Source organism: Tribolium castaneum, chromosome 1 (assembly GCF_031307605.1).
Source record: "Tribolium castaneum strain GA2 chromosome 1, icTriCast1.1, whole genome shotgun sequence".
Classification (NCBI taxonomy): Eukaryota; Metazoa; Arthropoda; class Insecta; order Coleoptera; family Tenebrionidae; genus Tribolium; species Tribolium castaneum.
Window position 1 is genome coordinate 3,089,884 of NC_087394.1, and position 16,810 is coordinate 3,106,693.

The following is a 16,810-nucleotide window of genomic DNA, read 5'->3' on the forward strand; positions in this document are numbered from 1 at the left end:
TTCTTTCTCTATAATTCTCTTCTTTTTTTGTACATTTTTCTTTCTTATTTTTTCTATTTTGAATTTATATCTTGGTTTTGTTTTCCAGTTCAGTTTTTGTGAAAAATTTAAATTCAAATGCTCTAGTTTCGTGTTTGCTCCTCAGTTTCTTCTTTTTCATTCCTTGGTTTGTTTACGAGAGTTATTAAGTGGCCGACAATCATGACACCGATGCATATATTTATGGTGTCAGCGAGATCGGAGTCGAAAGTTATGGGGGCACCTGTTGATACATTTTTTAAAATCCGGCCAAACCTGTGGAGCCCGTCCGCTGTCAAAGCTGTTATTATGGAATGGTTCATTCACTTTCTTCGGCGCAATTTCGAAACGAGTTCAAAGCCAAAATCGAGAGCGAGCAGCAAGTGGTGTGTGTCCGTCCCTGGACGTGGTATGCACCCCAGGAGGTGCCGCGTGCCTCTTGCCACACAGATAGTCCAGGTCACGACCCAGCCCTCTTGAGGTCCCTCACCTCCCTTCGGTGGAGCGCCAGCGGCTCTCTCTGATTCTGACAGCTATCACTCTCACGACCCGGCCAGCCGCACGACTTGGCCCGATAGGGACCCATCACACTCATTATGTTATGAAACCGGCGTGTTACCTCCGTTCGTGTTTGTTTTAACCAAAAGCAATAATTACCAAGCGTACGCTCGAATCTACCATCAGCAATATACCTAAGCAATTGTTTTTTAATTGCATGCGACCGAGGGATCGGAGGTTGGACGGACTGGTGATGGGGTCGTCTGATGACCATGGGTGCAGATATTCAATATGAACGTACATACCACAGAATGCAACTGTTAATAATTCCAAACGAATTTTTTGAGACTGTAACTTTCTGATTACTTTAATAAAAGATTCGGTAGCACTACAGTTTTTGGAAACGAGGATGAGACAGAATGAAGAAAAAACAATTTTGCAACATTGTTATACTTTTGTGTAACTATTTTTTGAAGGTGGATATGAGTTTAAGTATCATTTAGGGCATTTTGTGTTTTTGGAGCAAAAAAGCTCAAGCGGTCACTGTGCGGTCACCATGCGGTCACATCCAATGCAGCGGACACACGCGTTTGTTTGTGTAATTATGTAATATTGTGTCCGCTTAGTACATTATATCAATAATGTCTTAACAAGTTAACACGCCAAAGCGGACACTTCCAGCGGTCACTTGATTTAATTTAAACACATTTAATTTTGCAACATTTTATTCTTTTGTATAACTATTTTTTGAAGGTGGATATGAGTTTAAGTATCATTTAGGGCATTTTATGTTTTTTGGAGCAAAAAAACTCAAGCGGTCATCATGCGGTCACATCCAATGCAGCGGACACACGCGTTTGTTTGTGTAATTATGTAATATTGTGTCCGCCTAGTACATTATATCAATAATGCCTTAACAAGCTAACACGCCAAAGCGGACACTTCCAGCGGTCACTTGATTTAATTTAAACACATTTATTTTTGCAACTTTTTATTCTTTTGTATAACTATTTTTTGAAGGTGGATATGAGTTTAAGTATCATTTAGGGCATTTTGTGTTTTTTGGAGCAAAAAAACTCAAGCGGTCACCATGCGGTCACATCCAATGCAGCGGACACACGCGTTTGTTTGTGTAATTATGTAATATTGTGTCCGCTTAGTACATTATATCAATAATGCCTTAACAAGTTAATACGCCAAAGCGGACACTTCCAGCGGTCACTTGATTTAATTTAAACACATTTAATTTTGCAACTTTTTATTCTTTTGTATAACTATTTTTTGAAGGTGGATATGAGTTTAAGTATCATTTAGGGCATTTTATGTTTTTTGGAGCAAAAAAACTCAAGCGGTCATCATGCGGTCACATCCAATGCAGCGGACACACGCGTTTGTTTGTGTAATTATGTAATATTGTGTCCGCCTAGTACATTATATCAATAATGCCTTAACAAGCTAACACGCCAAAGCGGACACTTCCAGCGGTCACTTGATTTAATTTAAACACATTTATTTTTGCAACTTTTTATTCTTTTGTATAACTATTTTTTGAAGGTGGATATGAGTTTAAGTATCATTTAGGGCATTTTGTGTTTTTTGGAGCAAAAAAACTCAAGCGGTCATCATGCGGTCACATCCAATGCAGCGGACACACGCGTTTGTTTGTGTAATTATGTAATATTGTGTCCGCTTAGTACATTATATCAATAATGCCCTAACAAGCTAACACGCCAAAGCGGACACTTCCAGCGGTCACTTGATTTAATTTAAACACATTTAATTTTGCAACATTTTATTCTTTTGTATAACCATTTTTTGAAGGTGGATATGAGTTTAAGTATCATTTAGGGCATTTTATGTTTTTTGGAGCAAAAAAACTCAAGCGGTCATCATGCGGTCACATCCAATGCAGCGGACACACGCGTTTGTTTGTGTAATTATGTAATATTGTGTCCGCTTAGTATATTATATCAATAATGCTTTAACAAGCTAACACGCCAAAGCGGACACTTCCAGCGGTCACTTGATTTAATTTAAACACATTTAATTTTGCAACATTTTATTCTTTAGTATAACTATTTTTTGAAGGTGGATATGAGTTTAAGTATCATTTAGGGCATTTTGTGTTTTTTGGAGCAAAAAAACTCAAGCGGTCATCATGCGGTCACATCCAATGCAGCGGACACACGCGTTTGTTTGTGTAATTATGTAATATTGTGTCCGCCTAGTACATTATATCAATAATGTCTTAACAAGTTAACACGCCAAAGCGGACACTTCCAGCGGTCACTTGATTTAATTTAAACACATTTAATTTTGCAACATTTTATTCTTTTGTATAACTATTTTTTGAAGGTGGATATGAGTTTAAGTCTCATTTAGGGCATTTTGTGTTTTTGGAGCAAAAAAGCTCAAGCGGTCACTGTGCGGTCACATCCAATGCAGCGGACACACGCGTTTGTTTGTGTAATTATGTAATATTGTGTCCGCTTAGTACATTATATCAATAATGCCTTAACAAGCTAACACGCCAAAGCGGACACTTCCAGCGGTCACTTGATTTAATTTAAACACATTTAATTTTGCAACTTTTTATTCTTTTGTATAACTATTTTTTGAAGGTGGATATGAGTTTAAGTATCATTTAGGGCATTTTATGTTTTTTGGAGCAAAAAAACTCAAGCGGTCACTGTGCGGTCACCATGCGGTCACCGTGCGGTCACATCTAATGCAGCGGACACATGCGTTTGTTTGTGTAATTATGTAGTATTGTGTCCGCTTAGCGCAGTACATTATATCAATAATGCCTTATCAAGTTAACACGCCAAAGCGGACACTTCAAGCGGTCATTTGATTTTATAAGCAAAGAAGAACTGCAGCGACAATCTATAGCTAAGAGGACATTAGTGTGAAATATTTGGAAAGAATATGTGTCTGCTTGGTGTAAAGTGAATGGTGAATATTGTGTTAAGGAAAAGAATGAGAAAACTAAAGAAGACATATTTTCATAGAAATTAAACTAAATTTATTGACAATCTTTAAATTACATGGTGGCAATCTAAATGTAAAAATACTCGGGCAGACTAGAGACAAATTACAAACTGAAAACACAAGTTAACTAACCTGGATAATCCGAAAACCTTAAATAAATCTACAAACTCGAAAGGAAAATATAAAAAAAATATAAACTAAAAAAACATTCATCGAATAATCCAAAAATTCCAAGCGATTTTTTAAAATTATGATCTAGTTATCCATGATAGTTTCGTCAGCAGTGAAACGTGTTGCGTAAACATACATACCTTAATTTTTTAGTTTTGTGTAACTGGAGTCGTATTTTTTCAGTTAAGAATTTTCATTACAATGATATATATATACTCGTATGACAGAAAAAAAGGACAATAATACATTGTCCTTACAATGATGTTATTAATGACATGTTTCTGTATTTTATTTTAGAATTGGTTTTGTTTTTTTGTTCTTTATTTATAATGTTTGTTTTTAGTTTTACTACATTATTTACATACTGTTCTACAGTTAACTTGTTTACTTTAAAAACAATTAGAGTGTTTGGTAGATTACATAAAATTAAAATTTGGTTTTTGTAAAAATTTCTGGTTATGGTGTACCCCAAGGATCTGTTTTGGGCCACTGCTTTTTACATTAGCTTGAGTGGAATTACAGAATTATGCGTTACGTGTTAAAATAGAAGGTAGAAGTTTGTTGAAATAGATAGTAAGAGGTGTATCTCTTAGTTGTGGCATACCCCAAGGTACTGTTTTGGGACCACTACTTTTTCTAATGTAGACTAAAGATCGGAGTCAATCACTTTTAACAATAGTAGGGAAGTAATGTTTGTCGAAAATCCTGTAGAGCACTTCTTCTAAAAATTTGTATGATATTTTCTCTAAACGTGTAAACATTTAACACAAAAAACATTACATGAATAAATGAAAACTATCTATAAATCACTTATTTTCCCCACTCCTTCCATGACATTTTTTGAAATTCTCTCTAATTTATCTTTAGTTACTTTGTCAGAGTTCTTAAATTGTTCTAACATTTTTATTTTTATTGTATCATGTTATTTACTTTTACCACCACCAACACACTTTAAAATAAAATCAATGTTAACGTCCTTGTACTTGTTTGTTGATGATGGTTTAATAAAACCGAAACTCGCCCAAATTGCAAATCCTACTGACTGCGCCAATTAACTTGGTTTAGTAAAAAACACTTCAGGCGTGGAGGATCGAAGATTAGAACAAGTTAGTGTGTGTAAAAGTGAGCAGTTTCTTTGTAAAGTCGGCGCACAACCAAAAAAGAAAAGTGGTTATAATGACCGTAATAATAAAATTTGCGGCTAATTATTGTGATTACAATTCTCGTAAAAAGTGTGGTGTCGCTGTCACGTTTCTCACGCACTCGTCTCGTTTCCACGAAATGAAGGAAGTCCATCCATGTCGTCCCTTGAATTATTCCTTCCTGCGGCAATGGCGAAACCAGCTCGTCGCTGCTGGTGCCGGGCTCATGGCCGCAAGTGGCTCGCATGCAAGCATCCCAATGGGTTGTGCAAAGGCTACCGGATGACCATTGCATGAGTTATGCGCCTGTAATTCACTTTCTTGCCATTAGAAATGTAAATCATCGACACAGACCCTTCGCCATGTAACCTATCTTGGCAAAAATATAACCTCGGTGCTATCTTCAATCTTAATGACGACGCCTTAACATGTATTTACCTTGTTAGAGTAATAGCTCAATAATCGTGCACGGGCTTTTTTCATAGAAAAACTGACAATGATAAAGGAATATTGCCGGCATGAAAGCGATCTTAAATTGAGACAAATGCACTTTGGGCTTCCATTCAAAGTTATGGACATTACAAACCATCTCTCCTTTCAGAAGAGGTCAAAGAGAAATACTTATATTTATATCGGGACTTGAAATTAGAATTTTCTAACACAAATTGTAATGTTTATAAATAGTAGTAAAAAATTTTTAGAAACAGTGCTGTACATGATCGACAAACATTACTTTCCTACTATTGTTAAAAGTGATCTTTAGTCTATATTAGTAGTGGTCCTAAAACAGAACCTTGGGGTACGCCACAACTAAAAGATAAACCTCTTACTATCTATTTTAACAGACTATTTATTTTAACACGTAACACATAATTCTGTAATTCCACTCAAGCTAATGTCAAAAGTAGTGGTCCCAAAACAGACCCTTGGGGTACACCATAACTAGGAAATTTTACAAAGACCAAATTTTAATTTTATGTGATCTGTTAAACACTCTAGTTGTTTTTAAGTAAACAAGTTAACTGTAGAACAGTATGTAAATAATATAGTAAAATTAAAAACAGTAAACAAAATTAAAAACAGTAAGTATAGTAAAAACAAGAATTATAAAAAACGAACGAAAAAACAAAACAAGACTTTTGTTACACAAAACTAAAAATGTAAAGTATGTTCTTAACACATGAGAAAAGGAATTTGAATTTTTTTCCAAAATATGGTAGATTTGTGAATTTTTTTTGCAGCAGCAGCACGAGCAGTACATAGGCCCGGCGTACGACCCATCCCGCGACCTATCGCCGAACTTGCCGTCGTGCGACTCGTCAATGGGGGACGCAGACCCTTCGGTCTCCAGCGGCAGTTCCTGCAGCACCCCCTCCAACAACAACCACCAGTCGTGCGGGTCGGACACGTGCCGGCCGCCGCCGCCGGCGCTCAACCATCCCCCGCCGCCCCCGGGCGAGCTGTGCCGTCCCCATTCCTCCTTCGAGCACCACATCCCGAAGCTCGAGCCGCTCCAGACGCCGGGCACGCCGCCCACGCCGCCGCCAAGCTGCGCCGACGACGGCGGCGGCGGGGCCGTGTGTGCCGGCTGCGGCATGAGGATCACCGACAGGTTCTACCTCCAGGCGGTGGACAGGAGGTGGCACGCGTCCTGTCTGCAGTGCTGCCAGTGCAGGAACACGCTGGATGGGGAGATCACCTGCTTTTCCAGGGACGGGAACATCTACTGCAAGAAGGACTATTACAGGTAAGGATTTATTATTTAACAAAAAAAAATTAAGTTAACTAAGTGTATATTATTAAATGAGTCTATATTTACAACACTCGTTCACTACGCTCGGTCGTGTTCTAAGCAATTAATTATTCAATGACTTAAGAGTACTGTTTTATTATTTTTCACTAAAAACCGTTTTCTCGAAGTAAACTATCGGTGTCATCAAATACACTGATCTGTTTTTACCAAAGATGAATCAAAACGTTATTTGTGTATTAACGCTAATTTTGATCAAAAATTAATACAGAAACGAGTAAAAATGCTATGTAATGTAATTCAGCTCAGGTAGCTTTCTTTGATTTGTGACCTGAAAAAAAACTGAGAAGTTATAAAAATTATGAAAATGTTCAGACTAAACCACGAATGGAAAAATGTCTGGAAATACCTACGGATATATCATTACTTTTATCGTAATGATAAACGCAATGTAAAAATGTATTTATTTATTATACACATTGGTTTGAATTTTATAACCACCTAAAGTGTAAGTTATTCAAGTAACAGGATAGAAAGTAAATCAGTAAGCAATAAGCACGTGAGTATAAATATATGTTAAGTATGTAAAACATATAAAATACCTAGTCCTGGGGCAAAGTGTACATGTTTTACCCTTTTCCTTAACAAGTCATGTTTCTCTTTCGTTTTGAAAGTGGTATGAGCAAGATTATTACTTATTGTTTTTTGTGGACTGGTTTTTGATAATTTGGAGAGGACCTACAATTATGTACTTAAAATTAAAAATGAAATGAACTGGAGTAGCTGAGTAACTCATTCTTAGTTTTGTAATTTCGTTGTAAGAAAAAAAAATAGGGGCTACAATAAGGCTTAGACTTTAAACTTTTTTTGCCAGAGTTATATCTTTTCGAGTTTCGTTAAAAACAGTTGATTTGGGAAAAAACTCGCAAAAACTCGCTGTTGAAAACTTGAAATCGCCTTATTCAGGAGCCTAAAACGACGATTTAACCAGCGGTTTAATTGAAAATACTCGATTTTTGACGATTTCTTATTTAAAACGGCAAAATTTGTTGTAAAAAAATCAGATTTTTTTTATACCGATCTAGACTACGACTTAATCCCAGGTTTCGTTGAACTGGGATGATTTCTTGCTTAATAATTACAAAACTTCCTGCAGAAAACCTTAGATCGCTTAATTCTGGCGCCGAAAATGACGATTCCAGAGTTAAAAACGACAAAAATCGTTGTAGAAAACCAGAAATCGCTTTATACTGTCCAAAAACTACGATTTAAGCACAAATTTTGTTGAAATCTGTTAATTTTGAACGATTTCTTGCTCAAAAATTGTTATAAACACAGTTTTGTTAAAATCAGTAAATTTTTGATGATTCTTGCTCAAAAATTGCAAAAATATGGACGATTTGTGTTGGACAGCAACACAAATTTTGAACGATGAACGATTTTAGCAGAAATGTTTGCAGGTAAATGAAAAATGTATATAATAACTACTATTACTACTAATATATAATAACTTATGTTGAAATAAATAAGCAAACCAAGAAAATGAGAAAAAAAACTGTGATAATAACTGACAATTAAAGGCTGAACACGATGATTTTTTGAAACTGTGGTACTATACGAAGATTTTATACCTTCTGGTCAATTAGTTGCTAAAAACTCTACCCAAGTACTCGTACCGCGATTCCGGCTTTAAAAACGACATAAATTGCTGCAAAGAGCCAGGAATTGCTTTATGCTTTCAAAAAAGTACGATTTAAGCACAAATTTTGTTGAAATCAGTTTTGAACGATTTGTTTCTCAAAAGTTGTTGTAGAAAACCTGAGATTGCTTAATTTTGACGTCGAAAACGACGCACTAAGCACAGTTTTGTCGAAATCAGTTGATTTTGGATGATTCTCGCCCAAAAATTGTAAAAATTTGCCATAGAAAACCTGAAATTGCTGTCTTCTGGCCATGAAAACGGGGAGTTAAAAACACTTGATTTCGAACAACTTCTGCTTAAAACAGCAAAAGAGCAAAACAAACTTTGGACGATTCTTGCAGCTTTTTTAACAAAAATGTTCGTAGGTAAATAAAAAATGTGTATAATAAAATAACCATGATTTTATGTTGAAACAAGTAAGCAAAAAAATATACTGGGGAAAAAAGAAAAAATTAAAGACTGAATACGATATTTTTTTAAACTGTGGTTTTACGAAGCTTTGATAACTTCTGGCCAATTAGTTGCTAAAAACCCTACCCAAGTGCTCGTATTACGATTCCGGCTTTAAAAACGACAAAAAGGCAGGAATTGCTTTAAACTGTTTAAGAATTACGATTTAAGCACAAATTTAATTGAAATCAGTCAACTTTGAACAATTTTTTGCTCAAAAATTATAGTAGAAAACCTGAGATTGCTTCATTCTGACGTCGAAAACGATGCTTTAAGCGCAGTTTTGTTGAAATCAGTTGATTTTGGATGATTCTTGCCCAAAAATTGCAAAAATTTGTCATAGAAAACCTGAAATTGCTGTCTTCTGGCCAGGAAAACGGCAAATTAAAAACTCTTAGTTTCGGACAACTTCTTGCTTAAAAATGCAAAAGAGCAAAACAAATTTTGGACAATTCTAGCAGCTTTTTAGCAGAAATGTTCGTAGGTAAACGAAAAATGTGTAAAGTAACTATGATTTCATGTTGAAATAAGTAAGTAAAAAAATATACTGAGGAAAAAAGAAAATAATGTGATAATTAAAGACAATTAAAGACTGGACACGTTGATTTTTTAACTGTGGTTCTATGAAGCTTTGATAACTTCTGGCCAATTAGTTGCTAAAAACCCTACCCAAGAACTCGTACCACTACAACAAATATTTAATTACGCCAATCTGCAGTATCTATTTAGTTAGAAAATGGCACACGCGCCATAAACACCGAATAGAATTTTGTCTAGTATACATATTTACTCTCAGTTTACAATTATTTACACTGGTTCTGACAAGTAATACGGTTTTAAAAGGGTCTAATGGTTCTAGTTTGCCAAAGGTGATAAAACCGGAGTCTTGCATCTTCATTGCAAGTGCGTGCCAAGCTTTCCTGCCTTTATTTTACACAATTAAAAGTCGCACCAATTAGTTACAAAAACTAATCGGAAATATGTAAATGACTCGATGGGTTTTATCGTTGCATTTTGACTATTAGTTGGCTGAAAGTCGTTTAAGTACTGCTGAAGTGGCAAATTACTTTTTTTTTGTAATGGTTGACAATTTCTTGGTTCACATTTTATGGGGGTCAATTTTTACACTCAGGCACTTTTCACCTCTGTAATTTATCTTAGATTCTAAAAAGAATCGTATGTGATTTTATTGTATGGAAGAACGATTTGACCAATTTTTAAAATGATTACTTGTATGGTGTGTTTTTTCACTCTTGCTTAGTTAACTATAGACTAATATCAACGATCTTTGGTCCATAGGTAGTGCATCGAAGTGCCTAATTAAATTTTTGAGAAAATGTGTCGCTGATTTTTAATTTCTGTTTTGAAATTGGGGCAGCTTTTTTCCCATGAATTTTGGTAAAATTGTAAATCACTTCCACAGAAGGTCTCCATCAGGATGGTGGTTTTCAAAAATTTATTACATTTGTCGTAAAATTGGCACGTGATCATTGTTGGGTCTGAAGGTTGAGGCGGCTGGTAAGAATTTTTCAGGCCCGGATTACCACTTATTTTCTCTGTTTACTCTAAATGGAATGTTAATCTTTAAATCTTACGGCAAGGGTTCATGCGAATTGTAAAAGAAGAATTCGTTTGTGCTCAGACCAAAATAGTCACCAATTTGAACATCGATGTAATTTTTTAATAAAAACATTTTTAACACGTTAGTGTGCTTATCCCGGTCCTGGCTTTAAAACCGCCCGATGGGACTGTGCCGCTAGTTTTAAAATTTCTGCAGTCATTACTGTTATTGGGGTAGGTAGTGGGTCCTTTTGTCGCGGAGATTTATCACTACTCAATCTTGTCCCTCATAAATTAGACTGAAATTTCCGATGAATAATATCATTTTTTTAATCCAATTCTAACGATTTTTTTCAAGTCAAATTTTTGCAGAATAATTTTATTTCGTATTTCCGATCCATTGGTGTAAAAAACAGCTAATGTGATTTTTGGTCAAATGTTTTTTTTCGTTTTTATTGGACAAATAAATCAATAGAAAAAAATATTTTTTTCCTAGCGAGATTGCATATCAGTGCAGTGGAATATACTTATTTCACATTTTTTTCTCTCTTCTAAGAGGTGTAAAGTGCCTGAGTGTAAAACTTGACGAACCATTTTAATCGTTTTTTCTACACTTTTGTAAAAAGCGCTCGCGTTTGATTTTGCGAATGTTCGCAAATCAGGATTTTTTCGGGGTTACAAGTGTTAGCAGGACTCCGTTGCGTGGCTGGTTTCTGCGCCGTAAATCATTCCGTCAGATGTTTAGCATACCGAAGAGCGCGGCAGTGAACGGTAGTGAAAGAGGTTGGCGCACGGGCATTAATATGCCTCGTTATGCAATTAATCAGGGAGTCATATTAAACAGTAGCGACGCGTATTCTTCGAATGCCCAGACTGAGTGTTATTCAACCGGCAACAGCCGGTATGTCCTGAGATTGTTTAAACATCCCGCCGAAGCGAAAAAAGCTTCAAAACCGAACTTTAGACAACATTTTCGGCGAAAAGCTCGCCACCCGTTTCGTACTTAAAATAATAACTCAATCTGTGGTCTTGGCCGGAATATGCGGCAAAGGCATTATTAAAACTGGAGGAATGAAGCACAAAGTATGTGAGACAAAAAAGCGAAATACAGAGTGGTTATATAGATCATGTTAATATCCTTATACGCAGGTGCAACATTTCCAACAGTCAACAGCGGATAAAAGCAATAACAAAAACTTGCTGCACGCATTTATATTCCAACTAATTTATTGCGAAACTTTCATATTTCTGCGAGAACACGCAAATTTAATTGCCGGCAATTTTTGTGCACTGACACGGTCTATGATGATAAATGGCTGCACATACGCGGTTTTTCGGTGGGCTTGTTGGTTAACCGCAGGATTGATGATGGATCAGGCAAGGGGTGCCCCAGGGGGCGGCGTGACTCCTGCATCCTACAAGCAAAACCGTGTTTTGATTTTTTGCGCGAAATTGGAGCAGCATTTCGCTTCGGGTGACTGAAACGGCGGAAGAAAAATGATGGAAATTGATGTCTTATTAAAGCGGCTTCAAGAAATCGTGGAGAAATTCGTATTTTACTTGGAAATCAGTCAGTAAAATGTTTAAAAAAGAATAATAAAAATTTTTTTCATGTGAATATTTTGTCAGAAAACTGTGGCTCACTTGTTTATTACTTTTTGCGAAAAAAAATACATATGAAACAACTTATTATGACTTATTACATTTTATTAAAGAAAATTTGTAAATCAATAAAAAACTTGCTTGCTCGTCTTTGTAATGTTATTTTACTTTGGCAGCTATTGATTTTTACTAAGATATTATTTAAGGGATTTAATTTAAGATGTTGGGAGCATTTATATTCAAATTCTAACTCTGTTATTTAATTACGGCTTCTGTATTTTCGAAAAAAAATCTTGTAAAAACGAAGAAATCCTTCAGTTATTGTCTTACATATTTTATCCAAAAAATCTTAATATGTAATTGAAAACGAACAATTGCAAGGACTTGTGAATCTTGAAAATGACATTGTGAATAAAAGACTGATAAGCTAAAAAAATTAAAAATTGGTACACAAAAAAAATCAATAAGATTAAAATTGAGCAGATTTCAGTGACTGAAAGAGTGATAAATTAAAAAAACTATAGAACTGCAATGTGAGAACATTAAGAAATTGGGAAATTGAAATTATAAGACAGTGAATCAACAAAAACTAAAAAATTTAAGAAATGAATATGAAATATGAAAAATCAAGATATAAAAAGCTGAAATACTGAGGATAAACTTAAAAACTGTGTGAGAGAAACAGTCAAAAACTACGAGATTGTAAGACTGGAAACCCGATAACATAAAAAAATTTAAATGTTTTTTTTTTTAAAAAAAAGCTTTTATTTTAAAGATGCACTAAAAAGTGAAAAAATATTTTTTCTATCTGAGGAGTATATTTGTACTTACAAATTAGCATTTTAAAATTTATAAATGCTTAAATGGTTAGGTATTAATATATTTCCCAATGACCGACGTATCGTTAATGTATGTACAAATCGAGAACTCCTTTGTAAACGTAACCCAAAACTTCAAAACTCCATTTAACTTATGTATGCACTTTTTGGAAAAATGATATAAGGGTTTTGACTCGTCTGATCATGGCAACTTCGCATGCAAAATATTGCTAACCTATTTCCTAACACCCTGTATAAACGTCTAGACAAAGGGCTAATACTTTCCATAATCTTTTTTTTTTAATTTATGTTAACCAATTTTCTGATTTATTGTGGTTTCTATTTTTTTGTTTTTTTTTCACAGTTACGTTATAAGCCAATTTTTATTTAACTTGTTTTTATCTATATTGACAATTTATTTTGTTAACTAGGTACCAATACAGAGACCTTTCTTAAAAGAAAAATGTTTTTCAAGCATGCCAGACACTATTCTTCGCTCTTTTAAGCTCTTGAGACAGAACAATGCAGAAATATTGTTAGAGCCTAGCCCTTTTCAAGAATAGTTATTTTATGATATTTTTGTTTGAAATATATAGATAGATTCGAGTTCTCTCATTTTTTCTCAGTTTTGTTTAATGTTGATTTATCTTGGAATCGCATGTGTTAACCTATTACTCTGCGTTATCAGTTATCACATTTTGTTCCGTTCGGAATCTTCCATCAAGACCTCTCCAATAGCTCCAATAGTATCAAACTCCAACGCCCATCATAAACTCGCGTTATTTACGACGTCTCTATCCTCGTTCGCGTAATTTTTAATTATGTCAAAGTCAATGTTTCGCTCCGATAAGAATTTTTCCCGTCCGAGCATTTATGCCTCCTTTACGACCGTATTAAATTTAATGTTTTAATTGCACGTCTCAGTTCTGACAATCTGATGCCCATTAAAATTATGAAGCAATAAAGTCAATTAACAGCCCGTCAAACGCCCCTGTCCTGCAGCAAGCACACCGTTGATCCGCCAAAATAACTCCTTATCGTCTATGGCAATTATCGCGAGTTCAAGTCTCCTGACCCGCCAGTTTCAAAGTATTTATTTACACTTTCTTTCGAAATTACACAAAAACAACGGATAACGAACGATTTGGGAAAAAATGATCGGTTATAAATAGAATGGCTAGAGAGATGACTCAGCTCGCTAATTTATTTATAAATTTCTCGTCTATTGTGCGAGATTCTTTTGCAAAAGGAAGAGCGCTTTCAGCCGGAATACAGTAGCGACATCTGGCACTCGCGTTGTCCGTAATTGCCATTAAGGTGCTTTGGAAGGATTCAATTAACATTGTCCCATTTTGATGCGAGGAAAAATCAGAGGTGAAGAGACTCTGCAGAGGTGAAATTTGGCTCGCAAGAAGGTCCCTGAAGATTGTTTCTGTTATACAGCGTTATTCTCAAATTGAGCGACAACTACCCCTGGGTTTATCAAATGAGTACATGTTGGGAAAAATAGTAAAAAAATTAAATCACGATTTTCGAAATATTTTTTTTAATTTGTGTTGGAGATAAATCGCACGCCACTGATGTGTTCATAATCATTTGATGACAGTGTACTTAATCAATGCAACAATGATCACTGTGTATTATCGATATTTATGATGAACATGAGCACATTTTATCTCAGTTTAACTAAGCTTCTACTTACCCTGGGAAAGCTGTGATTCAGTCTATTTAAGAATTACCCTGTAGACAATATAGTTATAGGCATAACATATCATGTATGTGTAAAAACTTTTTGTGGTGTTTTCTTTATTTATTGTATACAGTGTGGAATTTTTAAATAGAATAAAGTTTATAACTTTGATTTAGGCAATTTTGGTAAAAATTCTTGAAACAGGTCAATTTTTATTATTCCTTGCCTACTATATTTGGTGCATATGGTTTTTGTTAATCTGTTGTCAGAAATGCACAGCCGCCTCTAACTTTTTTTTTCAAATGTAAGGGTATATTAAGTGGCACCTCGTATGAAAGCTCTTTTCGCAAGCATTACAACGCACTATTTGTTTTTTTAATTTTTTCAAAGCCTACGTGATAAAAAAATAAAATCCAATTTTATAAGTTGAACATTATTTAATGCAACAATTGTTCAAAATGGGCACAGTTCCTCTCCTGATAAATTACATAACGATAGTAGATTGAATTCCTAACATTTTGCAACATTTCTAGTAACATGCCCAATTTCAGCTTATAAAAATTGGTTTTTATTTTTTTGTCGCGTAGGCTTTGAAAGTATTCAGAAAACAAAGAGTGCGTTGTATTCCTTGTAAAGTGCTCTTTCACATGAGGTGACACTTGACGTTAGAGGTGGCTGGGCATTTTTGAAAACAGATAAACAAAAACTGCATGCACCAAAGAAAATAAAAAATCGACCTGTTTCAACATTTTTTACAAAAATCGCTTATATTTTTGTTACAATTTGATTTTAGTCAATAATTCCACACTGCTTTATTTTTTTTTATCACTAGGGCATTGAGAATATTTAGAAAACAAATAGAGTGTTGTACTAAAAAGTTAGAGGTGGCTGTGCAGTTTTGAGGGCAGATAAACAAAAAGCATATCCAGCAAATGATGGGCAAGGTAAAACAAAAAGCGCCATGTTTCTGCAATTTTAAAATAAATTCTCTATATTCAAGTTATGAATTTTATTACAGTTAAAAATTTCACACTGTATGTTAAAAAATGCCCTTTGGCGTCTAAATAAAGTATTATTATATTTTTTGGACTTGCTTCCCGAAAGCCGTATACACAGTTTCTATATTGAAAGAAGTTGAGTTTCCCGCACGGCTCCACTCGGGTCCGATTCTTTGTCGATCTCAGGATCGGTGCAATTTGGCAAACGTTGTCGCAAGTCACGGCGGTCACGCTCGGCGATTGCGGCCCTTAAATTACGCAAGTATATCAATTAGGCGTGCGGAGGCGGCGGGCGGGCGGACGGGCAGCTAGATGGCGGCGGGTCGCCAACTTCGGACGCGAGGGACTAATGGTCACGACTTGGCCATTTACCTCCGGCAGAGAGACTTATCGCCGGATAAATTGCCGCCGTTCGAATTTTCATGTCAGCACACAATAGATCCCTGATACAAGTCGGCTGTGTGAGGTATGTTGACAGCTGGATGGCGACCAGCAGGCGTCCCGGTGCTGACGCCCACGGAAAAATGTAACGTGCTGGACAATGGGGGCATTGAGGATTAATCATGGACCGGTCCGGTCTGGGCTCGTGCTGCTAACAGGAAGAACGACCGAATTTATGTAATGGCTCAGGTGCTGAGCAAAAAATGTAAAAAGACACAAGAAAAGCGGTTTACAAACATTGACAAGCTACCAAATGCAGAGGTGAACAACCAATTCGGACCCGTTTGAATTTTAAACGTAATGCAAAAACAAGACACCTTAGCACTAAATCGCTACACAAATTTTATTTCAAGGCACATGATTTACTTTTCTGTTACCTCTAATCTTAGAAAATGATTTCCTCGGCTTTAAATATTCATTTCCTTATTTTGAGAGTCTTTAAGAATATTTTTTCCATCTATTTTTTGTTGAGGGCGTTAGCACGTTACTTAACTATAATGAGAAACACACTTTTACGTTTGAAATAATGCAAAAAATTGTCTAGTTAGATCAAAAATGGTTTAAATCTTGTTTTTTTGAGCTATAAATTCATTTTTTTTGTGAAATTTTTCTAAACCGAATTAAATAATTCCTAAATTGAACCAAACATTAAATATTTTTGTTTTTTTGTAGTCAAAAATAAGCCGAGTGTTCCTTTTATTATTTTTTTGAAGTGTTTAAGAAATATTTTTTCATAAGCAGATTGAAAATTCAATTAGAGCAAATACGAGATAATTTATTCCTTCCTCGAGCGCTTTATTCCAGAAACGCAATTAATTTTTTCGTCCTAATTTGTTTTTTTATTAAAGCGACCAAAAATTATTTTAGAAATTTCGAGCCGAGGGTTTTGAAAACCCACAAATGAGGTTATTAATTATTTTGTCGAACATTTTAGCTCGTTTTTTTACTAGAAACACGCAAAATTTCGTCAAAAATAAGC

At 35.2% G+C, this 16,810-nt stretch overlaps 1 protein-coding gene across 1 annotated transcript in view; it reads left to right on the forward strand.

Annotated features, from left to right (window-relative positions):
• The window catches only part of LOC658656 (apterous a), a 136,184-nt gene that overhangs the window by 30,666 nt on the left and 88,708 nt on the right, over nucleotides 1-16,810 (forward strand). The window contains 1 exon segment of the mRNA NM_001145869.1: nucleotides 6,062-6,567. Coding sequence (NP_001139341.1) covers nucleotides 6,062-6,567 — 506 coding nt within the window.